The sequence below is a fragment of the Paroedura picta genome, chromosome 2 (genome assembly GCF_049243985.1).
Source record: "Paroedura picta isolate Pp20150507F chromosome 2, Ppicta_v3.0, whole genome shotgun sequence".
In the NCBI taxonomy this organism is placed as follows: domain Eukaryota; kingdom Metazoa; phylum Chordata; class Lepidosauria; order Squamata; family Gekkonidae; genus Paroedura; species Paroedura picta.
Genome location: NC_135370.1, coordinates 149603484 through 149629758, shown reverse-complemented (window position 1 = coordinate 149629758; position 26275 = coordinate 149603484). Strand labels below are relative to the sequence as shown.

At 43.3% G+C, this 26275-nt stretch overlaps 1 protein-coding gene across 3 annotated transcripts in view; it reads right to left on the bottom strand.

The window, feature by feature from the left end:
* IFT43 (intraflagellar transport 43) overlaps positions 1–26275 on the bottom strand; it is a 66248-nt gene that overhangs the window by 33465 nt on the left and 6508 nt on the right. For all 3 annotated transcript variants that reach the window (XM_077323293.1, XM_077323292.1, XM_077323294.1), the window contains exon 3: positions 13359–13426. In XM_077323293.1, the coding sequence (XP_077179408.1) occupies positions 13359–13426 (68 nt within the window). The remainder of the gene's footprint in view (positions 1–13358; positions 13427–26275) is intronic.

The window sequence follows — 26275 nt, the reverse complement described above, 5'->3', positions numbered from 1 at the left end:
ATTGTGACAATTCCACTCCTGCCGTTCATCAATAAACTGACAGATCATTTAGTGTCAATTAGGTGTGATAGATGGACAAGTCCCCATGATCCCGGGCCAAAATTAATGGCTGGGAGGGAGAGGGTGATTGAAAATGACGGCTGACATTGAGAAGAAAGTCCTGAAGGTCCCCAAGGGGCCATTACTTGCCTCATTCCCTTGCAGATCAATGCAGGGACAAACCCAAAAACAGACACTTCAAGACAAAACTTAATCAGACTTCCTTTCCTTCCTCCCAAGTTCAGCTCACACCTGTGGCACTCTGCTTCCTGTGCCCTCCCTCCCCATCTCCAAGGTCTGCAACAGGTGGCGGTTTCAGACAACGCATGCTCAGTAACCACTGTACTGATCCAGGCTCTCTTCTACATTATGGGCTTGTTCACACATGTTAACTGATCACTTATTTGCTCTCCACAAGGCCTCATATATACAGAACTGGGATGGGATGTGTTCGTGTGTGAAGTGGGGGCTGGACTCTTAGAATGAACAGTGAAGCAGTTGCTGATATAGCCTGCAGCTGTTTCTACCGTATGATCAGCCTTAAAATTGCTACTACAACACATGGAAATGGCTGCAGCAGGGCTTGAACACACATAGCCTAGTTCATATTTATTTCTATTTTATTTATGTATTTATTTTATTATATATTTATATACCGCCCTCCCTTGAGGCTCAGAACAGTTTACATGGGAAACTTTCATAAAACAATACAATATATAATATATAACATCTTCAGAAATGAGAACTTGTATTGAAATAAAGCAGTTCATAAAGATTTTGATAAGGTTCCACATGATATTCTTGTTGACAAGTTGGTAAAATATGGTATAGATCCAAATTCTGTCAGGTGGATCGAAAACTGGTTGACAGATTGTACCCAAAGGGTTCAGCATCCTCTTGGGGAAGAGTGGCAAGTGGAGTACCCCAGGGATCTGTCCTGGGGCCTGTGTTGTTTTTATAATGATTACTTATTAAATTTGCTGACGATACTAAACTGGGAGGGGTAGCAAACACAACAGAAGACAGAATCAGAATACAGGATGATCTGGGAGGGGATCTGATAAGCATCTTCAAGTATTTAAAAAGCTGCCATATAGAGGATGGAGCAGAGTTGTTCTCTCTTGCCCCAGAGGAATGGACTAGAACTTTAGGATGCTTTGGGCTGATCCTGCGTAGAGCAGGGGGTTGGACTAGATGGCCTGTATGGCCCCTTCCAACTTTATGATTCTACTAGTAATCAAGCCCGCTGTACTTAAAATACAGCGGGCGCTAGGCAAGGGAGCCCCTGGCAGTCGTGCAGAGCTCCCTTGGTCGCGCGGAGCTCCCTTGGTCGGCGGCCTGATGCGGCAAGAGGCGCTTCGCCTCTCGCTGCGTCAGGCCGCCGGGCAGGGAGCAACTGCGAGCCGCGCTCTGCGCGGCTCGCAGTTGCTTCCTTGTCGGCAGGGCAGGAATCGGCTGCCGGCTTCGCTCCTGCCGATTGGCCCGGCCGATGGTCTGTCCGGAGGAAGGGGCCAATCGGCACCCTTCCTCATCCCGGACCGAGCCCGCCCTAACTCCTCCCACGAAGCCTTTATGGCTTTATTTAGTCCGCGGTGCCCGCAGCGCCGCGGGCTGTGTTAAGATGATTCTATGATTCTAGAACCAATGGGATGAAATTAATGCAAAAGAAATTCCATCTAAACTTGCTGGGAGTAGTACAAGAGGATAGTTTGTTCTTAAACACTTGATATTGAGCTGGCAAAAGAACACTTCCTGATGATGGTTTGTACCCCACACCATCATCCTAATAAGCTCTGCTCCAAGGCACACCAAAAATCATAGAATCATAGAGTTGGAAGGGGCCATACAGGCCATCTAGTACAACCCCCTGCTCTACGCAGGATCATCCCTAAGCATCCTAAAGCATCCAAGAAAAGTGTGTATCCAACCTTTGCTTGAAGACTGCCAGTGAGGGGGAGCTCACCACCTCCTTAGGCAGCCTATTCCACTGCTGAACTACTCTGTGAAAAATTTTTTTCCTGATATCTAGCCTATATCATTGTACTTGAAATTTAAACCCTTTACTGCGTGTCCTTTCCTCTGCAGCCAACGGAAACAGCATCCTGCCCTCCTCCAAGTGACAACCTTTCAAATACTTAAAGAGGGCTATCATGTCCCCTCTCAACCTCCTTTTCTCCAGGCTGAACATTCCCAAGTCCCTCAACCTATCTTCATAGGGCAAATGTGCAAGGTCCAAGATGTGCCTCAATTGCCATTCATTCAAGATGAATCAAACTGCCAAAAGAGACGCAATGTGAGGGGTCAAACCTGATCACCTGCTCCAAATTAGGATTCTATCTAGATCAGCCCCCTACTAGTGACTAAATTATTACCCATTCTAGATTACTCAATTTTGAGCATTGCCCTAGTTATTTCAAAACACCCTTAAGCCCAAGTCAGTTAACTGCATATCATAACATATTATCAATTAAAATATAATACAATCTTAATACAAAACAGTGTGAATAAAAATCCACACATACTACCCCACCACAAAAATACCTATTAAACTAACACAGTTTTGACTTTTGGTTTAAAGGCTGGCAGTGAAGAAATTATACAAATTCTCATAGATAATTTGTCCCATACAGACCAGAGCAGGTTCTGGCAAGATGTGCCACCTTCATTGAAAGGATAGTCAAGCCGCTCTGACACAATGAGGTCAACTGCTGTATGGGCTTAGAGCCAATCTTACAGGTAGGTGAACCCCAGATCATGAATCACTTCCTTCTTTCACTTTTTTATTGTAAAATAACTGCCAGAGATAACTTATAATACACAACTTTCAAATCCACCTGAAAGCAGCTGAAGGCATGATCTCATCTTGAAATTTACTATTCCAAAATACAATTAGAAGTGATCAGTTTTCCACAAAAGGATTAGAAACACTACCCCATATTTCCCAGGACCTTACATGGTAGTTTAATTTTGTCATTAGTACTATTTTCCTAATCTTCTAATACCATTCCATAATAGAAGGTTTAAACGTTTTCTAGTTTGCTGTAATCTGAGTTAAGATACTGTAAATAGACTACAGCTCTTCACCTGATCAGATTCTAAAATAATCCCCTTCAAAAAAAGATTATCTTGAGACTAAAGGGTAATAGGCACCCTCTCATATCATAAATCAAACCATAACTGGACGCTGGAACTTTATATCTTGAGAACAATTCCAGAATATGTGCAAAACACATATTGCCAATATGCATTTGGAACATAAGCATTTTGACAAGCAATCACAAGACACCATTCATATTATTAAGGAAAAACAGAAAATATGTTACCCAATATTCAAGTCAACTCTTGCTGTGGGACAATTAGTTTAAGATCTTTCTCGTACTTGAATACACAACCGTAGTTGTTATAGGTTCTGACCAGATTTCAATGTACTGGATCATATTGATATTTATTACAACGCACTCTGTGTGGGGCTCCCCTGAGAAGGTGTTTAGAAACTTTAGTTTGTACTGACTGTTGCAACTAGAGTTAGGCACTTTGGTGCCCAAAGCAGCCGTTCACTCCCGCCGCAGCCAGCACCGCGAGGGGGAGGGGAGGCAAGGCGCAGGCACCTGCGTGTGTGCACCCACCAGCGCGCTGATGCCTGTGCCTCCCCTTGCCCCCACGGCATGGCGCTGGCTGCGGCGGGAGCAAACGGCCACTTCAGGCGCCAAAGTGCCCAACCCTAGTTGCAACCAGGATGCTGACTGGAGTGAATGGTAGGGACCACAACATCCCACTCTCGGTCCATATACACTGCTCCCTGATCTGTTTCCAGGGATACTTCAAGGTACTGGTGTTGATCTTTAAAACTCTCTATGGCTTGGGATCAACATACCCAAAGGACCATCTACTCCCTTACTAACCTTCCCAACCACTGTTGTCAGCTTCTGAAGCGGCCCTGCTTAAAGAGCCCCCACCTGCAGAGATTGGGCAGGTGGCAACCCATGAAAAGGTTTTCTTAGTTGTCAGTTACCTTATATTGCCATCTTTTATCAGCTGGTGAAAACTTTTTTGGTTTGTTCAACATTCTTTCAGTTATTCCTCCTTCTTGCCCTGTTTAAATTGTTGCTTTTATGTTTTGTATGTATATTTCAGCACTGTTTTTCATTCTTTTATGTTTTATCTTTCATTGGTTTTTAATATAAGGTTTTATTGTGTATGTTTTCAGTCTGTTAGTTGCCTTGCTGGCCCTGATTAGAGCAGAAAAGTTGGGTATAAATGTATGGTTTCTTTGAGAAATGTTTCTTTCCAATTCCAGATATGTAAGTTCAGATTCTGAATGTACAACCAACTCATATTGATATTTCTTTTCCTATTTTGTGCTGTGGAGCTTGTTTCTGCTTCCTCTTGCACAGCACATGTGGGTTCCTCTTTTCTTGGGATTCCCAAAAATCTGGATATTGTAGACACAGTAGACACTTCAGATCTACTGTACAGCTTAATTTTTATTTACTCATTCATATAAACTATTTATTAGCTGCTTTTTTTCTACATAAATCCAAGGTGGCTTAAAATGCAAACATAATAATAATAAAATAGATTAGAACACAAATTAAGATTATTTATTTATTTATTTATTTATTTATTTATTTAGATTTATATACCGCCCTCCCCGAAGGCTCAGATTAAGATTAAGAATTTAAAACTGCTGGTAGACCGAAAAGCTAAACTAATCTAGGGCCACTGTGAATAAAACAGTCTTCAGATGTCTCCTAAAGGAGGGAGCCAGGACAGGAGCATCTGCCTGGGAGGTTATTCCATAATTAAAAGGATGCCACTGTAAAGGCTCTCTTGTGTACTTACTAGATGAGGCTCTTTGGTTGATGGGACATTCAACAGGGCCTCTCCCCACAATCTTGTTCCCAAGCAAGACAACAAAGTTGTACTTACCTGTAACTGTTGTTCATCGAGTGGACTTCTGTGCAAGCACACATGGAATTGTGGTTTCACAGGCCTGTCATGGAAAGAAGCTAGCAAGCTTTAAAATAATGATTCTAGATCCCAAGGGTGCTGCTAACTCCTCTCCATGGCAGGCCTGTGAAAGTGCAGTCCCATGTGGGACTGCACCGAAACCACAAAGATGAACAAGCAGCTTCATATAAAGAACCCTAGTCTGAGACAATTTGATGTACCCATTCATACCAGTTTCCATGTCTCTCTCCTGTACTTTCTATGCATACTAATCTTTGGCAACGTCATATCATTTCTCTGGGTTAATCAATGCAATATTGTATACTCTGTCCCCAATCTCAATTGCAACTTTCCCACCATTTATCTTGTTGAAATCCCTGCAACAAATCTATTCTCCCCATATAGTAGAAAAGGGTGGGGGGAGGTTGAAAGTATGGTTTGCCTAAAGTCATTAGTGACTTACAGAGAAGATGATACTTGGAGCAGAGACTTTTGGATTCATATCTTACAGCTAGTATACCACACTAGTTCTGCAAAACCACTAGGGCTTCAGAATCAAAATGCAAGGTAAAGGGGCTTATAAGAACCAAGCACATATTTTAAAAAGTATACAAAACATTTCAAAACAAAATTAAATCTGTATTTTGACAAGCACTTTGGACAATCACTGGTTAAGCTGTTGGGCTGATGAGAAGTGCTGTTGTTGTTTTTTACCCAAAGGGGTTCCAAAGTAGCTTACAAACACCCGTCTCTTTCTCTCCTCACAACAGCCTGTGGGGTAGGTGGGGCTGAGAGTGCTCTAACAGAAAAGGGTTCTGCTAAGTACAGGGCATTGTATTAAGTGACCTTCATGCTTCTTCCAGCCTTTGATCCAGGAATACATTGATTCAAATCATACAACTGCAATAGATTCTTTGAGAGGTAAATCTCTTTGCCTCAATTTCCTGTTTGTAACATGGTATATTTTGCAGTGACATTTTGCAAGATTTTTATGAAGATAAAAACCATTTGATTTGGTATGTGCATGGAAGAGCAAAAAGAAAGGACTCTAGAAAGAGACATGAATCATAAAATTATCTTTAAGTATCTCTTAGTCTTTAAGAACAAGAGGAAGTTGTCAATTGAGACAAATCCTAGCTGGGCAAAACAGGAGTTACTACATCTATTTTCAAATGAGATCTTGGTTATCTCTCCCCCCTCCCCATTTAAACTTGTCAAAATATATTAGAATAAGCTCTTTACCAGACATCAGGTATTCTGTTTGGCAAGTACATGCTTTTTCCCCTCTGTGTCTTATAATGCATGAGCCAACATAATAGGCTACTTGTCATAAGTCTGTTTATCAAAAGGTAATTCTGTCATGAAGGGCATTTGTGCAGCTTTCCTTACAGAGCACAAGTGCCCTCTGCTGGTGAACAGATGCCTTTGCAGCCGAAAGAATATATGTCAGGGTTTCATAGAATCATGGAAAGGGCCTTATGGGCCATCTAGTCCAACCCCCTGCTCAATGCCTAAAGCATCCAGTATCTGTCCAGTTGCTGCTTGAAGATACGTAGTCGATTTACTGCCTAACTACTCTGAGAAAACTGATATTTAGCCTATATCATTCTCCACATAGTTTAAACCCAGATGTAGAACTTTATTTTATTTATTTCTTTATTCATATTTATATACCGCCCAATTTGGTGTCATCTGTAAATTTAATGAGGATTCCCCCTTCCCCCTTGTCCAGACCACTGATAAAAATTTTGAAAAGTACCAGGCCCAGTACCAAGCTCTGTGGAATCCCACTGCTTACCTCCCTCCACCCTGATAAAATACCATTGAGAACCACTCTTTGGGTGCAGTTTTCTAGCCAGTTCCCTATTCACATAACCATCTGAAACTGCAGTCTACAGTCCTCCAGTTTACCCTTCAGAACATCATGGGGAACCTTGACAAAGCTTTACTGAAATCTAGGTAAACATCCACCAAGTTTCCACAATCTAATAAACCCATAACTCAGTCAAAGAAGGAAACCAAGTTGGTCTAGCAGGACCTGTTGGATACAAATCAGTGCTGACTTCCCTGGATCAAGAAATTATTCTCCAGATGTTTGCAGATTGCTGCCTTTAAAATCTGCTCCATTATCTTCCCAGCAATTGAGGTCAGACTCACGGGCCTGTAGTTTCCTGGGTCATCTCTCACCCCTTTTTTGAAGACTGGGATAACATTTGCTCCCCTCCAGTCTTCTGGCATCCCTCCAGTCCTCCAAGAAGTCCTAAAGATGATGGACAAGGCTTCCACAAACTCACCAGAAAGTTCTTTCAGCACTCTGGGGTGCACACCATCCAGCCCAGGGGATCTGAACTCATTAAGTGCAGCCAGGTGCCTCTCAACAACCTTTCTGTCCATGTCAACCTGCCACCAAGACACTATACCTTGCCTACTACCAACCCTAGATGTGTCCATATTCTTCTGAGAAAACCAGAGGCAAAATAGGTACTGAGTCTTTCTGCTTTCTCTCTGTCCTCTGTCAGAGTTTCTCCATCTTTTCCAACAGCAGGCCTACTGCCTCATTTATTATTATTATTATTATTATTATTATTATTATTATTATTATTATTATTATTATTATTTAATTTTTATTTAATTTACCTTACATTTGCTCTTCACATATCTGAAAAAGCTTTTCTTGTTACAGTGGGCTTCTCCAGCCAGTCTCAGCTTACTCCCAGCTTTGGCCTCTTTAATGGCTAACCTACAGTGTAACCTGCACTCTAAAGAGTTTCTTTAGAGGTCTGTCCTTCCCTCCATTTCTTGAACATTTCCTTTTTCTTCCTTAGCTCCTCCTGAAGTTCTCTGTTGATCCAAACAGCCTTCTTGGATCCCTTATCATGTTTCTGTTTTGCTGGAATAGTCATGGCTTGCAATGCAATAGCTCTTGTTCAAAGAAAGTCCACCTGTCACTTGCTCCTTTCTCTTCCAGCATTCTGGTGCATGGGATGACTCTCATTATGTCTCTGGGTCTATTATTCATTTGTTTGTTTGTTTATTAGTTGGACTTACTGCCCGCCACTCCCGCTGAACCGGCTCATGGCAGGTTATAAATAGGTTCCAATACAACCCCCACAATAAAACCACATTAAAAACCAAATTAAAACACAATAATACAATAATTAGCAACATGGCGGTAAAAGCAACCCCAGCCTAAGCAGTGCACTACTCAGGGAGGACAGCATTAAAGCCTGCCCTATGGAAGTCCGACAGACACATCTGATTACCAACTTCCTTGTTTCAATTGTATATTTTCACAGATGGGAAAATGTGGGAGAGAGCAGGTAGAATATGCACATGCCTTACTAGACTGCATTTTGTGGGATTTTCTGCTTTCAGATGTGGCTGGCATTATTCTTCCTGCTCAGAGCTCCTTGCTTGTGGCTCACTACAGGGTGGATGATGTGGTTGATTCAGTACAGCCTTTCCTGTCACAAAACAATCTGGCCTGATGAGGAATTCAATCAATCATGGTAGATTTCAACCCAGCCTCCCCTGTTACTTAATCCATGTGCATGCAGGTATGCTGCTGATGGAGCTGCAGGCCAGTATTCCCAACAGACTAGAGCAATGGTTGAACTTGCAGATATTCCAGTTTGTGCAGCACATACCTTTTAAAATATCACAGAAAGTTTTAAGACCAGGGTGGAACTGTAGCATCATGCAAGAAAACAGAATTGTACTTATCTTGTTACTGTAGTTCATCTACTTGTCCCATAACCAGCACGCATGCAGGCTAGCCACCGGAATGTTTTTGTTAGCTTAGTAACTGAGCCAGAGGGCTGCTCCCATTAGAGCCTTAAAGGCTGTCTCCTGCCTAACACATGCTCTGAAAGGAGCCCCTCTCCCTCTCTCCGTTCTTTTTGGCCATTGCTATAAGTCAATGTATATAATTAAGTAGCTCACAGCCAGGGTCAGAGGAAGGGATGTGTGCCTTCACAGGGACACTCAGATGAACAATTCTATTTGCTTGCTCCTTGTCCTGTGCAGTCCCACATAGGAGACTGGTAAAATGGATTACCAGGAGGGACAGGGACCATTGGGGTACTATTGATGCCTGAGTTGGGTGGGGGAACCTCTTAGAAAGCCCATGTGAAAACAGAGACGTGCCTTCCACGAGCATGGAAGGCTGAAATCACAGCCAGATGAACACAGATAGACGTAATTCCTTTCAGAAAAGTAGGCCCTCTAAAACTACCTAATGGGCAGTGAACAGGGGAAACCCCATTATCCCTCAACCACAGTGCCTTGTATGCTCAACAGGTCTGAGACCTGAGGTAGATGGGAAAATATGCCCTTGGTCATGTGTAAAAGAACTTGCATATAAGAACTTGAAATCAAGTCTGCCATGGCCAGAAAGGGACAATCAGAATTTCATGGGAGTTGTCCTTAACTAACTTAGCATGACAACTTGCACCCTATCTCTTTGCATCGGACCTAGCCAGAGTGATCCATGCAACAGTCACCTCTAGACTTCTACAACTTGCTCTTCGCAGGGCTTCCCTTGAGACAGCTCTGGATACTCCAGCTGGTTCAGAATGCATTGGCTTGGGTCCTCATGGGGACCTAGTGGACAGCACATATGACACCAGTGCTCTCCCAGCTGCTTTAGCGCCAGATTGGAGACCAGATCAGGTTCAAGGTTTAGGTACCAACCTTCAAAGTCCTAAACAGTCTGGGATCAGCAGGACCACCTTTTGCACTATGCCCCTCAAAGAACATCATCAGACCAAAGCTTGCTTAGGATCCCCAGCCCAAAGGAGGTGAGATTGGCCTTGGCCAGGGCCTTCTTGGCCTTGGCCCCAATCTGATGGAATGCTCTGCTGAAAGAGATCAGGGCCCTGCAGAACCTGAACCAGTTCAACAGGGCCTGCAAGACGGAGCTGTTCCACCAGGCCTATGACTGAGGCCAAATGGAACACGAAGAAGTGGTGGCCTCACTGCTGGAATAGAAGGAAGATCTGCTCTGCCAGGAAAGCCCCCTCCCCCCCAAAAAAGATCTACTGAATCTGGCTGCCAACAAATATAAATGTTGTAATGATTATACTGGCTTTTATATAATTCAGATGATTGCTTTCATCCATATTGTCACCCACCCTGTGCTACCAGGAAGGGCAGAATACAATATTTATTTTTCCTTCCCTATCAGAGTAACATAAGGGGAAGGGGAAGATTAGTGTTTGGTTTCAAGTTAACTGGAAGGTGTCCCCAATGGACAGGAGGTCTAGGCCCACTCATGTGCAGAACATTGGGGTCTGTGTGTACTTGGAATCGAACCTTATGGCAAGTAGAGCCAAAGAAAACTAGCAATGGTGAATGGACCTCAGATGGAGTCCCAAGTAAGAGGTTTGCCTACCTTCTGTGCTTATTATCTAGTAAAGGACTCTAGAAGGACTCTAGACTTTATTATCTAGTAAAGGACTCTAGTAAAGGACTCAACTGTTATCTGTAAACTACTAAATAATTGCTTCTTTAAAGGGAAGCTGCAGTCCATGAAAGCTTCCCACCCCTCGTCAAGACTTATAGTGACCCTGGAGGTTTTTCAAAGAAAGTGATGCTCAGAGGTGGTTTCCATTGCCTGTCTCTGTGTAGTGACCCAGGCATTCCTTGGTGGTCTCCCCTCCAAAAACTGACCAGAGACGACTCTGTTTAGCTTTTGAGCTGTGACAAGGTTGAGCTGGTCTGGGCTACCCAGTTCAGGGCTCATGAAACCTTATGTTGGAATAAAAGCGTCTTAGTTTTCAAGATGCCAAAAGACCCATGATTACTTTTACTGCAACAGACTATGAGAGTTATCCATCTGGATTTAGTCTATCAAAGTTAGTCTGAAGGCATATTAACTTCTCAGATTCTGCTTTTAAAAGCTCCTCATTTCAGTCACTACCATCTACATAGTGGAGCAGCACCACTTGAGAGAGAAGTGGTACTTTGTCATTGTATATCTCTGTCAAACTTTCCCCAGCAATCATTAAAGAGTTTCTGCCTGGCAATTAAAGCACATTCAAGCTGAGTAGTTGCAGCTTCAAAGGCCAGTGCTGCCAGGAATTCCAGGAATCTTTGGCTAGAGATTTAAGCCAGTCCACACTAATGTACAAGAGCCTCTTGTGGCGCAGAGTGGTAATGCAGCAGACATGCAGTCTGAAGCTCTGCTCATGAGGCTGGGAGTTCAATCCCAGCAGCTGGCTCAGGGTTGACTCAGCCTTCCATCCTTCCAAGGTCGGTAAAATGAGTACCCAGCTTGCTGGGGGGTAAACGGTAATGTCTGGGGAAGGCACTGGCAAACCACCCCGTATTGAGTCTGCCATGAAAACGCTGGAGGGCGTCACCCCAAGGGTCAGACATGACCCGGTGCTTGCACATGGAATACCTTTACCTTTACCTTTACACTAATGTACAGGTCCAGGGCCAAAGCTGAGGCATCTACCAAAGGAAAGCAGAATACACATGGCAGCTTGACTATAGCCCAGTTTGAGGGGTAGTGTGCAGGAACTCACCTGAGGGGTCACCACCGGGAAGAGACCAGTGCAATGAGGGCTGAGGAGGAGGAAGTGATGATGCTGCAGCTAGAAGCTGGTTCTGGCCCACCAAAAGGCTGACTAGTAGGAGTGGGAATGCAGCTTTCAGCCCCCACATCAGTGGGGGAGTGGTGCACCATTGCCTGAGAATACGTCAGGCTGTCAAGACACGGCTAGGATGCAAGGTGTTTCCTTTGGGGTGTGACTACAATGCTGTGGGCTATGACTGGTTACAAAAGGGGCACATGGGAGGAGCTGGGCTGGACGCTGGAAAGGGAGCCAGGAATAAAAGGGATGAAAAAGAGGTAAGGGACGAGGAGAGAAAACAACAAACTAACTAAGGGGAAGAGGATGGAAAGAGGCAGAAGGGGAATGAGATGGGGAAGAACAGCAAACCTGAATAATGAGAGGCTGTTTCAGAGAGGAGAGCCTCAAAAGAAGTAAGGCTGAAAGAGGAGCCAACTGGACTCAAGTGCTGAGAGAGAAATCAACTGTGAGAGCAGCCAACTGATTCAAGTACAGTTAACTGAGACTGCTGGGCTCTTCTGAAGCACCTTCTTCTCCTAATAGGTACAGGAAAGACAAGCTTTTTGCTTTAGTGAAGAAACAAGTGGGCACCAAGAAACACACGAGTAGACATCATGGCATCCATACTGGAACCACCAAGATAAGGGCAAGATAAGTCATGATAGAGCTTGAAGATGACATTCCTGTAACTTCCTACTTATCCCTCCATTCTGCAAACTTGAGATTCATCACAAGGTGTGACGGCACACAGGCCAAAAGGTTCCTAATCTGTTTTTAATAGCTTGTGGTGTGGTTTTAATTGTAAGCTGTCTTAAGCAAGCCCCTGAAGAGATGGCGTAGAAATATCCTAACTATCCTAGATTGTTAGACTTTTCATCATGTGATGATCTGGACAGCAAAGTTTACTGACGCTCTAAAAAAGTCACAGCAATGCATACCCTTTGGTAATCCCCCCCCCCCAGACATTACCACCATATAGAAACAGCAGAAGATAGGAAATGGATTCAGTAATGCTGGACAGCTCTCTCCATATGCTGCATATGTAATAGGAGAGCAACTGAGAAGGAAGCCCAAGCAGTGCCACAGATGCTTGGGTGGTGCATCCCCCCATTTGGACAAGAGATGCAGGTGAACCCTAAAAGTATACTATTATTATATTTATTTTATTTTTATGCTGACCTCCCCTGAAGGCTTAGGGTGGCTAACAAGGTAAAAACCACAAAAATACATTCTCGTTAATAAATTTGTTAAAAGCATTAAAATTATTAAATACATACATAACCATTTGCTGCATAGAAGTGCCCCTTGGCCTGTTGCACTGACTGAAAGAGAAATGAGCTGGGAAGGGCACTTTCTCTGGAGTCTACGATATCACAGGAAATTTGCCCCAGGAAAGAAATCAAGCCAGCACACTTAGAAGGCAATGGCGATATTGGCTATACCAGGGAAGAAGAAGAAGAAGAGTTGGTTCTTATATGCCGCTTTTCCCTACCTGAAGGAGGCTCAAAGCGGCTTACAGTTGCCTTCCCTTTCCTCTCCCCACAACAGACACCCTGTGGGGTGGGTGAGGCTGAGAGAGCCCTGATATCACTGCCTGATATCAGTGCCGTGGCGAGCCCAAGGTCACCCAGCTGGTTGCATGTGGGGGAGCGCAGAATCGAACCCGGCATGCCAGATTAGAAGTCCGCACTCCTAACCACTACACCAAACTGGCTCTCTGCAAGGGAATGGCCATGAAGAACACAACAGCATGTCTTTAACCACTCAAGAAAGAAAACTCTTTTCACTCACTTGGAAGCGCTCACAACAGCATCACTTGCCCATCCTCCTTGCCGGCGAGCAGGTATAGAAGGAGGACCCTTAAAGAAGGAAACAAGCAATATGATGAACAGAAAAAAACACAGATACATATACACAATCAAAATTATACAGCTACATTTCTTTTGAAAATGAGCACAAATCTAAGATTTCATTTACACTGATTCTAGAAAAAAAGTGGCAAGAACCTTAAAATACACTATACTGAAGTTGGTGCTAGTTATATATGTGGTTTTTAAATGGTTTTAATTGTTATGAACTATTTTAACTTATACTACTGTTACTGTTGATATTGTTATTCTCAGTTTCTTCTCTCTCACACCCCAGTTAACCATTGTACCACAAACCAGATGCATCAGACATGGACAAAAGATGCAGCATTGACTATCTTTTGCATAATCTAGTCTGGGCCCAAAGTTTTCTGTAAAGAGAGGGGGAAATACAAAATAATTCAGAATAACAAAAGTTCAGCAAACATAACATTCACTAACTGCAGTTTTGCCTTTTCATCAATTCTGGATATTCGGGAAAGGGCTGAGGTGCCAGAACAGAAGGAAGGTAGAGAGAAAGAGAAAGCAGGTAAAGGTAAAGGTATCCCCTGTGCAAGCACCGAGTCATGTCTGACCCTTGGGGTGACGCCCTCCAGCGTTTTCTTGGCAGACTCAATACGGGGTGGTTTGCCAGTGCCTTCCCCAGTCATGACCGTTTACCCCCCAGCAAGCTGGGTACTCATTTTACCGACCTCGGAAGGATGGAAGGCTGAGTCAACCTTGAGCCAGCTGCTGGGATCGAACTCCCAGCCTCATGGGCAAAGCTTTCAGACGGCTGCCTTACCACTCTGCGTCACAAGCCAGGACTTGACCATCCATTAGAAAGTAGAAATTGATCCGGAGTCCCGAATTCAGTAGAAGAGCCTCATGTGGCGCAGAGTGGTAAGGCAGCAGTCTGAGAGCTCTGCCCATGAGGCTGGGAGTTCAATCCCAGCAGCCGGCTCAAGGTTGACGCAGCCTTCCATCCTTCTGAGGTTGGTAAAATGAGTACCCAGCTTGCTGGGGGGTAAACGGTAATGACTGGGGAAGGCACTGGCAAACCACCCCGTATTGAGTCTGCCATGAAAACGCTGGAGGGTGTCAGACATGACTCGGGGTCAGACCTTTACCTTTACCTTTACAGAATTCAGTATCCTGACAATCTTGAGTCAGCTCGCACTTTCTAGCCAGATGCCTGGAAATACTCCTCAGTCCCAAGCAGGGATGAAAGTGATCGTTTCTCCCCGAGGAGATCAGGGCCGTTCCTGAACTACCACAATTCCAAAGTACATGTAAAAGGGAGTTCCTCCACCAGGCATTTGGTTGAGGCTGGCTGATTCAATAACATCTGTTGGCCCCCCAAACACCCCCCTCCATGGTCTGAGCCATGCTGACCTCCCACAGGTTCATGTTAAAAGTTGAGAGTTGTTGTCACACTGTGAGTCTGTTATAGTGTTTTGTTATAATCTGTTATATTCAATTTTGGAACCACTGTTATGTTACTATCACTAGATTTCGATGTATACCCATGAAGTTTTATGTAAACCACCCTGAGCCTTATGGGAGGGTGGTATAGAAATTTAATAAAGAAATTTCTTTCCAATAGCTGATATTCAGAGGCCTTTGTGCATGAAGATTTTAGTAAACTAACAGCTGTACATAGACTCATTAACCCTGAAACTGGCTTATACTTTTAATAAAGGTAAAGGTATCCCCTGTGCAAGCACAGAGTCATGTCTGATCTTTGGGGTGACGCCCTTGAGCCGTTTAAATAGCCAGCTCCACTCTTTTCCATGCATTTCATGTACAGTGAGGACTCAAAAATAAAACAAAACATGACCAAACATGATTCATAATGAGACACAAAATCCCAACTTCACATATATAGTGATGGATGCAAACTAGCTGTGACTCCACAGGAAACACATTCTGGGGTCATGATGGATAGCTCAATCAAAACATCAATGTAACTATGCAGTTGAAGACCAAAAAGCAAATTCTGTGTTGAGGATTAACAGGAAAGGAAATAAGATGGCTAGAGCCACAATACCCTTACATAAATTTATGTTGCAGCCATACTGGAAAAAATATGCGTAATCCTTGTAATCTCATTTGGAAAAAAAAGTCAGAAAAAGGCAACTAAAGTGATTAAGAGGGAGGGGCTCCTCCATTGTGAAGAAAGGGAAAAGTATTTGTGGCTTTGTAACCTTAAAAAAAAACATCTAAAGAAAAACATGGCAGCATTTTATAAAATGATGCATGGAGAAGAGAAAGTATATAAATTCTCCTGGCCTCATTATGCTCGATATCAGGATCACCCAATTAATGCAATTGACCACAGATTCAGGATATAGAAAAATACTTCTTCCATTTATGGAACTGTCTACTGTGTGGTGATTACATTAAATAAATGAATGTATGATTGGTTTATCAGTGGTTATTAGTTATGAAAGCTAAATACAACATCAGGATTTAGAGACATTTTAACACTGTGTGTCAGATACAGGAGCATGTATTGCCTTCATGTTCTATTTATAAGTTTCCCTTAAGGATCTGGTTGCTCACTGCTGAAGGTTGTTGGATTAGATAGTATGATTCAGGTGAGCTCATCTAATGGTTTTAATATTTGTTCTCTTACTTATAACCCAGACTGGTACAGATAAAAATTATCACATGCTTTTAATTATGTTTTAACAGGCTCTCAAGAGCTCTAATAACACCACAGTTACTACAGAGATTCAAGGTCTTCCTTAGAGTTCTTCATTGCTGACCAACTAATAAAGAAAGAACATTAGGGGATAACAAAGGAACGGAAGTTGATGCTTTAACGTTCTTCTGAAAGACTTAGGGAGCTGTGCTGTGGGGAAAAGGCCCAGGATCTCTTACAGGTGAACAAGTAATTTGTTTCTTAATGTTATCTTGGTGAGTGTGGGAAATGAACAATACTTTTCACTGGGGGCTATGGCCTGTTGGAAGGAGGGAGCACGACCCAACATAGCTCCCTAAGAGAAACAAAAACAGTCACTTTCCAAAAATAAACAGGGAGAAGGAATGAGCAGAACTGCAGCTCCAAAATATCAGTTTTCTTCAGCAAAGGGGGTGCAGAAGGGCAAGAGGACAAATAGAGAGCTCAAAACGCAGGAAACAGAGTCCTTATATGGGCTCATCCGCAAGCGACAGAGCTCAGCTAACTGGAATGACTATGTCACAAAATGTGAAGCCTTTAGGGGTTACAGCGAATGGAGTTTTCTGATCTTTAAATGATTCCTCCAGATTCTTAAGATGCCAAACCCAAGAGTCTGCAGTGCCAAAAAAGGAGTATTTTTAACTGGGATGTTTCAGGGAAACACACCACATATGGGCGTAAGTGCATACAAACACAAGACCCTATACCTATTTTGCCACTCCATACTGAATCTCCAATGATGCTAATCCATGATTTATAGTCTCATGCAGTCATGTTATACATGAGCCCAACAACTAATCATTTATTGCATTCTAAATCTTCTATATACAAGTTTTCCAACAATATTAATTAAATACTACATTAAGCACTTTTATGCACAGAATCACAATGCAAGCCATCCCCAGACAACACCCCAATCTTTGTACACAGGAAAACGGTACTAACAGCCATCATCACTATCATTTAATATCTAAAGCCTGTACATTGTGCTAATCACAGGACAGCAAAGCCAGGCCACCCACCATCAAAGCAGAGGTTCCCATGTACTTGGGAGACATTCCAAGTATCAAGAAAAACAAGATTTTGTGCATTATTCAAGAGAGTGATGGGGAAAAAAACTAAAGTTTCAGGAGGCAGTGAATGCAAAGAACTACTGAAAGTCAGCTAAAGGGGAAAACCAAAGGGAGGGAAATTTGAAAGCTGGCCTGCTCCAAGTCTCTGGGGGTTTTACAGAATCTTAGAAGAGATTTGGGTGTAGAAAAGAAAGTCTTCAAATTGTTTATTACACACTCATACATATATACCATGAATCCTCATAGCTTATTCATTCCAGTATTGAAGTTGATGATCTTGTAATTACTAGTAATGCAGTGAAACAATACTGTGAGGTTACAGTCCTCCCTCCTGATGAGACCCAATCTTCTTAGTTAGTTTGGAGGACATTCCCTTAAAAGCCGAAATGCAGCAGGGATCCCTAGGATGAGTCTCAGAAAGTATGCCATGACCAATACACTTTCTATCATGGAAGGAGGATATCATTGGTGTGCATAAAGCATTTACATAACCCTGGCTCCAAGGCATGAATAATCAACCATTTCCAGCTAACAGACAACCCTTAAGTATCATCTCCAATCCAACCATTGATCAAAGCAGCCTAACATCCAATTTATCGAAAACAGGCCATCAAGAAAACAGGTTTACCATCATTTCAAATGTGTTTTTTTGTTAATATGCTAAACCCATCCACTAATCACCCCACCTTGGAATGTCAGGTGTCACCTCTTAATCTTCTTACCAGATTTGGGCAGCAGTTACTTTCAAACTGCAAAGGTCAAATTTAAACATATTTCTTGAACTCCAGATCATACACGATAGGGAAGGAGAGGGTGGTTTATTGAGGTCCTATCTTGTGGCACAGAGTGGTGAGGCAGCAGACATGCTGTCTGAAGCTCTGCCCATGAGGCTGGGAGTTCGATCCCAACAGCCGGCTCAAGGTTGACTCAGCCTTCCATCCTTCCGAGGTCGGTAAAATGAGTACCCAGCTTGCTGCTGGGGGGTAAACGGTCATGACTGGAGGAGGCACTGGCAAACCACTCCGTATTGAGTCTGCCATGAAAACACTGGAGGGCGTCACCCCAAGGGTCAGACATGACTCGGTGCTTGCACAGGGGATACCTTTACCTTTATAGTTGTATTATTGATTGTGAGTGAATAAAAACTTAAGTTTTGAATCAGTTGATGTATATTGCTTTTAACTTGGGATATTGTTCTGGAATAAAACCTCCATATATATAGACAAAAGATCATGCTTATATGTCTGGAAACTCTATCTGCCTGGAAATCTTGTAACAAGCTAATCCCCCCCTTCAGTGGGATCCAGTTGGGTCCAGAGACTAGGTAGGGGTTTCTGAATATCTGAAGGACTTCTTAAATATCCAGAAAGATATTGGTTTCTTTAAAAATGAAAAGAAGGAAAAACTGGCCTGATGGGAACTAAGCATGCTTGCTGCTTCCCAGTAAACAGAAAGGCAGGGATACAGGGTGGCTCAAGTCCCCAACCATTTATAATATCCTAGTAGATGGTGGTTAGGGACTTTTTCTGAATAAGTTATCTCCACTCTGCTCCCACAAACACCAGATGACAAAGTGATACTTCACTCCAAAGTACCAGTTTTCCTATATAAACAAAATATTCCATTTATTTGGGGAGTAAGTACCATTGAATTATATGAGATTTTCTTCCAAGAAAACACATACATAACTAGTCTACAGCCAATCCATGCAAAAAATCTTACTAGGCATCCTTTACATTGTGAATATTTTAATATTCATTTATTTATTTGGGCAATTTATAAGCTACCATTCTATGGGCAAACATGTTCAAGGCAGCTCACAAAATTAGAACAAAACACTAATAAAATAAAATACAATGTATAATATATGATAACACCTTCTAGAATCCTAAAGTGCATAAAACCCAGAAGTAACATCAGAGTTTCAGCCAAGGCCTTCTGGACTGGTAGGACTATTATGCTGGAGGCCTATAACAGGGAGTAGGCAGGCTTGACAAAATTCCTGGGTGATAGAGTTTTGCAGTAATGGGTCACAGAAAGAACACATAAAAGGCAATGCCAAGTATGCTAGGCTAGGCCTCCAATATCACTGTCACTAGTTTCCTATTGTTCCTCATAACACAAAATTCAGTATTTACATCTTAAAAGAACCCAGATTCAGGGCGCAGGTATTAGCTGCTTCTAAAAGTGTAATCAAATTAAAATGAGGAAACAATTTCCTTTCTGAGCTTGTGATCATCCATCACAGTAACTCCTGTGAAAGGGTATAGGGGAAAGTATCCAATCTTAACATGCAGTTTACTGAAGACTGTGCATTCTCCCCTCAAGTACAGAGTTTATAAGTCTACTAAAACAGGAAAGAACAGGGGGGAAAGATAACAGCATTGTGACAGCACAAGATGTGGAAAGAACAATACACTTATTTAGGGAGTAAGTGCCATTGAATTGAGATTTTCTTCCAAGGAAACACATACATAACTGGGTTACAAACACTACCACCACCAAGATGGAAGGGTGTTTATAGCAGAACAAAGACTAGAAAAAATCTAGAAAAACTAAAAGACTAGAAGAAAATTTTGACACTGGTCATAGCACATCTGAGACATTAGAAACTTCAAACAGAACACCCAATTCCTTCATGGATCACTCTTACTGCAATGGATGCCACCAAGATCCTGGGATTTGTGAAGTCCACCATTTATGTGTTAGACTGTTGCCATCTCAGATACAATGTACATAAAGAGAACATCAATGAGCCCCTAAAGTATATTATAAATCAAACACTGACCCAGGTAATCTTTCCTTGTGCCTTAAAGCAGGTGGTCCTTTCTAGGATATATGGAGCCAGAGAGATTCTCCCTGCCCCTTTTACTGGTGAAAGTGGGGTAGAAGAAAAATGGCAGTTCTTTCCTCCCTGAGGCAGTGTTTCATCACAGTGATTTCCCCCCCCCCAAAAAAAGCTCTTTTACAATGAGTTTTTCAATCTATATCTGTGAGTCCACTCATGAACCTGTGACCCACATGTGCTGGCCTTACCATGTAGCATGGCCCTCAGAAGGCTGATCATAGAATCATAGAGTTGGAAGGTATCTCCATGGTCATCTAATCTAGCCCCCCTGCACAATGCAGAAACTCACGATTGCCTGCCCACCCACAGTGACCCCAATTTCATGCCTAAGTGATTCCCACACACCTCAAAAATCTCCAGAATCCAGCCTGGCCTGGAGGAAATTCACCTACCATCTCACAGTGGCAATCAGCAATTCCCTGGGTATGCAAGGAAGGGCCATAAGAGGCAAACACTGATACATCCCTTCCTGCCCACCCACTCACCATCTGCCTAAGTTCATAAAATCAGCATTTCTGTCAGATGGCTGTATATCAGCAGCAAGTGCAAACTATTCTAAAACTCAGGTTATATGAGCACATAGCCCAATCCCACTAAAATATCAAAAAGCAGAATTTTGTACAAATCAGAGTTTTGGAGTTACTTTCTGGGGCAGCTCCACATAAAGTGCATTCCAATAGTTCAACATTGAGGGTACAGAGATTGGTGCAACCAGGTCCCCCTACAAGTGGAATTAGTGGGATTGTGTCTAACCATAAGCATTCATTCCATTTTGCCATTGTGACTGATGGTTACTAGATCTAGAAGAAGAGTTGGTGTAGTGGTTAGGAGTGCAGACTTCTGGTGAGCTGGGTTTGATTCCGCGCTCACCCACATGCAGCCAGCTGGGTGACCTTGGACTTGTCACAGCACTGATAAAGCTGTGTTCTGACCAAGCAGTAGTATCAGGGCTCTCTTAGCCTCACCTATCTCACAGGGTATATGTTGTGGGGAGAGGAAAAGGAAGGCGATTGAAAGCCGCTTTGAGACTCCTTCGGTTAGTGAAAAGCAGCATAAAAGAACCAACTCTTCTTTTTATATCCTGATTTTCACTAACTGAAGGAGTCTCAAAGTGGCTTGAAACTGCCTTCCCTTCCTCTCCCAACAACAGACACACTGTGAGGTAGGTAAGACTGAGAGAGCTCTGATAGCTCAGTCAAAACCTCACTATCAGGACTGTGACAAACCCAAGGTCACCCAGCTGGCTGCATGTGGAGGAGGAGGAGCGGGGAATCAAACCCATTTTACCAGATTAGAAACCACTGCTCAATCACTACACCATGCTGGCCCTCTATGAATCTGTCTAAGTGTCTTTGAAAGTCATACACACATACAAAGGGTTTTCCATTACATAAGGCCCTTTCATCAGCAGAACATTCCTGCCTCTTTCCTCCTACTGCAGACCAATAATTCCCCTAAAATGATACTCCATAGGAACAGCATGAGGGGCAAATCAAGGGTCTATAATAGAAAGAGAGAATAGATAGAAGTTGCTTCCCAGCTTTCCATTAGCTGAAAATTTAGACTTGATCCAACCCTGCACCTTGATCCAACCCTGCACCTTGAGACCTAGAGGAACTGTATTTCCATTCAAGCCATGCCTCTCTCCCTCTTTCTTTGATGGAAAGTATTCAAAGAATGAACTAAATGTGCAGAAATAGAATTTTAATATAACTCTTTCCCATCAGTTTATGCTCAGCACTCAGCAATCATCAGCATAAACTGCTAAAATGAAAAGCGCTGGGAAATACAGATACTTGAGAGAGTTATTTTGGTGAGAATGATGAAAAATGTTATTGAGGATCAGGAGATAACCCCAGTAAGCTGAAAATAACTAGGCATCTATTCAGGGTGCCTGGAGCTGAAGAGAAAGCCTCGGGGAGCTCCAGGGTGAATGAGGCAAGAGCTCATACTAGGGAAGCTGGCCTAATTAGGGAACATGAGTTCAACTACATTTTTCAGATTCCAACTGGAGAATATGGCTTTATTCCAAGGGAACAGCTGGAAGTCCAACACTCCTGCAGGCAACTGGGTGGCTTTAAGGAGGAAACACATGAATCCATTCTAAGACACGCAAGTAAAACATACAATTCTGGCTGCTGTCCTTACTCTCCTCTACTTTTACTGGAAGATGCCATCAAGGTCAACTTGGATATAGTAACATTTCAGTCCAAGGTCTCCTGAATGGACATGAAAGATAATTTAGCACTCAAGACAGCCTCGAGAGCCTAATCTTTAGACCTGGCTCAGTGAATAGAAGAGATGAACTACAGCTTTCTAAATGGTATACTGCTAAGTCAGATGGTAGTGAATCATCCATATTTGCCACATGCATATGGCAAATAATATACTCTTGGTGATTTGTTTATAATATACTCCTGGTGATTTGTTTACAGCAAACTGAGCACCAGAAGAATAACAGATAAAACTGTAGTACTGCAGAGGTTGGACAGTTCCCACAATGGCAAGGCTCATAAGAAATTAATTTTATTCTATCCTATACCAAAATATACAGCACATCTGAAACATGATAGCACTAAAGGAGTTTCTTCACACATGACTTTCCCACCTATAGCCCTATCTCTTATTAATTATTTTATTTGTTCAACTTTTATGCCACTGCTTCCAGTCTAGCTGGTCTGCGGCGGCTTACAACAATATAAAATTACAGTAACAGAAGAAAAACAATGAATAGCTTTTAAAAACCCCTCATACCTTATCCCAATCCCAATTAATCCCCATACCAGCCATCAACAACTACCATATGAGCCCAGGAGATGTAACAGGCAGGAAGGTACCAGCACCAGGCAACAAGCACCAAAAAGGTGCCTGGGGGCAGAAGAGCTCCATCTTGCAGGCGGAACTGTAAGAGTTCTGTCAGGGCCCTCAGCTCTCCAGGGAGCTCATTCCACCACGCAGGGGTCAGGACCAGAAAGGCAAAGGTCAAACCCAGGCAAATCTCACTAAGGCTGGGGACCTCCAACCTGTTTGCACTAGGGTTGTGCACGGCAGCATCCAAATCGGCCATTCCAGGCCAATGCAGCCAGGGCCGCGCTGTGTGTGGGGGTAGGCGTGGGCACCGGTGCGTCAGTCGGTGCACATACCACACCTGCGTGTGTGCGCTGAGTTCCAAACCAGCACCCGTGGCGTGGCACTGACTGCATCAGCCTGAAACGGCCAATTTGGACGCTGCCGCACACAACCCTATTTGCACTCACAGAGCACAAAGCCCTGCAAAGGGGATAGGAGGTTAAACTGTACCTCAATGACATTAGTGTACATTTTTAGTGTACATTTAAAATGTGGAGTGAGAAGATGTAAATAACGATGTATATAATGTACATTTATCTGCCTGGAGCTCCCTGTTCAATATATAGGTAAAGGTATCCCCTGTGCAAGCACCGGGTCATGTCTGACCCTTGGGGTGACGCCCTCCAGCGTTTTCATGGCAGACTCAATACGGGGTGGTTTGCCAGTGCCTTCCCCAGTCATTACCGTTTACCCCCCAGCAAGATCGGTACTCATTTTACCGACCTCGGAAGGATGGAAGGCTGAGTCAACCTTGAGCCGGCTGCTGGGATTAAACTCCCAATCTCATGGACAGACAGATTCAGACAGCATTTCTGCCGCTTACTACTCTGCGCCACAAGAGGCTCACTATATATTCACAGGCAAATTTGAGGCTGCTTCCACACTGCTTGTGTAAAACACCCCATTAATCTATTCAAAATTGAATTTTTCAAGATGTTTTTTCTATAGAGGCAACAGGGCTGCACTGTACAAAATGATTTACAAAGTTACTTGGACAAATTTTTTAAAGACTGGTCTATACTACTATGTGTAGCTTATAAGTAGGATTCTACTATGTAATTTAAGTTCTCATGTTAATACTTCGTATTTGCTTCAGTTCTACTTCTAGATTTCTGGTTGGTTCTACAACCTTGATACTATTGTATTGTTTACTGAATGTCCCATCCTGTTGATTATATTGACTCATTTTGTATAATCTGCCTTGAATACAAGTGAGAAAAGCAAACTACACATAATGTAAACAAATAAATTACCACGTAAGTCAAAGAACAAGCACAACTACGCATAATGGCCCAGCTGGTACGGAGTTTTGGGTTGGGTTGCCATCAGTACGCTGACGACACCCAGCTCTATCTCCTCATGGACGGCCACCCGGACTCTCCCCCGGAACCATTCGCCAGATGTTTGGAAGCGGTGACAGAATGGTTTGAGCAGAGTCGCCTGAAACTCAACCCCTCCAAGATGGAGGTCCTGTGGCTGGGAAGTAGGGGGCGGGAACAGGAAGCGCATTTACCCACCCTGGCAGAGGCGCATCTTACCATCGTGTCCCAGGCCAGAAACTTGGGTGTGACCATTGATGCCTCCCTGACTAGTAGGTCAGGAAAGTAGCCGGCCAGGCATTTTTCCATCTTCGCCAATCTCAGCTACTAGCGCCCTACCTGTCCCCCGAACACCTGGCCACTGTGATCCATGCAACGGTCACCTCCAGATTAGATTTCTGTAACTCGCTCTACGCGGGCCTACCCCTGTCTCTGATCCGGAAACTCCAGCTAGTACAAAATGCAGCTGCTAGGGTCCTCACCGGCACACCTTGGAGGGCCCACATCCAGCCTGTGCTGAGGCAGCGGCACTGGCTACCGATTGCTGTCCGAATCTGGTTCAAGGTTCTGGTTCTAACCTTTAAGGCTTTACGCGGGCTGGGACCTACATACCTGAGGGACCGCCTAGCGCCCTATGCCCCCCGCAGGGCTCTGCGCTCTGCGAGTGAGAATCTTCTGGTCGTTCCCGGCCCTAGGGAAGCACGCCTAGCCTCGACCAGGGCCAGGGCCTTTTTGGTCCTGGCCCCCACCTGGTGGAATGAGCTCCCGGGAGAGCTGCAGGCCCTGCGGGATCTTCCATCGTTCCGCAGGGCCTGCAAGACGGAGCTCTTCCGCCAGGTCTATGGTTGAGGCTGGGGCTGCTGGGGTACATCAACTGCTCTCCCCCAGGCTTCTTCTTGAATATCGTTGACTTCCTTCTCCTCCACCCCCCCTTTTTTAGGAAGGGGGGTAGGAAGGGGATCTTATTATTGTGCCGCCATGTTGTGACATTTTAAAGTCTTTTAATGGGAGTTTTAATGGGGTTTTAAGACACTGTAACCCGCCACGAGCCATTTGGGAGTGGCGGGAAATAAATTGAAATAATAATAATAATAATAATAATAATAATAATAATAATAATAATAATAATAATAATAATAATAATAATAATAATAATGAACTCCTCAGAGCAAGAACCAAAACTGGCTCAGATATGACTTGGCACCACCTGCTAATTCCATACTTTGATTTACTTTACAGTCTTAATCCAGCAGTATAACCACTACACCACACAAAGCATTCACTTCCTAAGAGCTGAAAATACTTCTGTACCAAATGGTTAATCCTTTCTAATGTTCTTGTGGAGTCTGGTAGACAAAAATGTCATCTCAGAAGTCCTCTGGCTGCCTCTGATATTACAGAGGACATGTATACCTTTTGGATAGGCAGCTAAGTGCTAAAATTGATTTGGATTATTTTAGCATTTTAATAATATAGCCAAGGATAAATTTTTGAGATGTTATAGAAATACTACCTAAAAACCAAGAGTGTTCCAAACATCCACTGGATACAATTGGATAAGTGGCTTAGGAGTCTTCAATAAAAGCAGAGAACTATAGGACAATTATGCTTGTGCACCACATAAATGTGCAATAACAGCCATCAGGGATCTATCATTTGGGCAGCCAGCAGTACTGATCAGTGCAATCTTCACAACTGGCAGACATTAGCATTTGCTATAGGTAATTTTTGTAATGACATTCAGACCTTGAAGAGCAGGCACACAAATTGATCTGATGTTAAACACAAAGCAAAGCCCTTAGGATGAAGGGACAGGACTGCTTAGTTTGAAGTGGAGTCTTCAGACGTTCTACTAATTCAAACAAATTCAGCAATCTGACATATATATGCAACATAAATTTTAAAACTTGACCATTTGTTTACACAAACATCCAGGCTTTTGCATTATTTATTTATTTATTCCCTCCAAAAGCTGCTCAAAGAGCCTCTTGTGGCGCAGAGTGGTAAGGCAGCAGACATGCTGTCGGAAGCTGTCTGCCCATGAGGTTGGGAGTTCGATCCCAGCAGCTGGCTCAAGGTTGACTC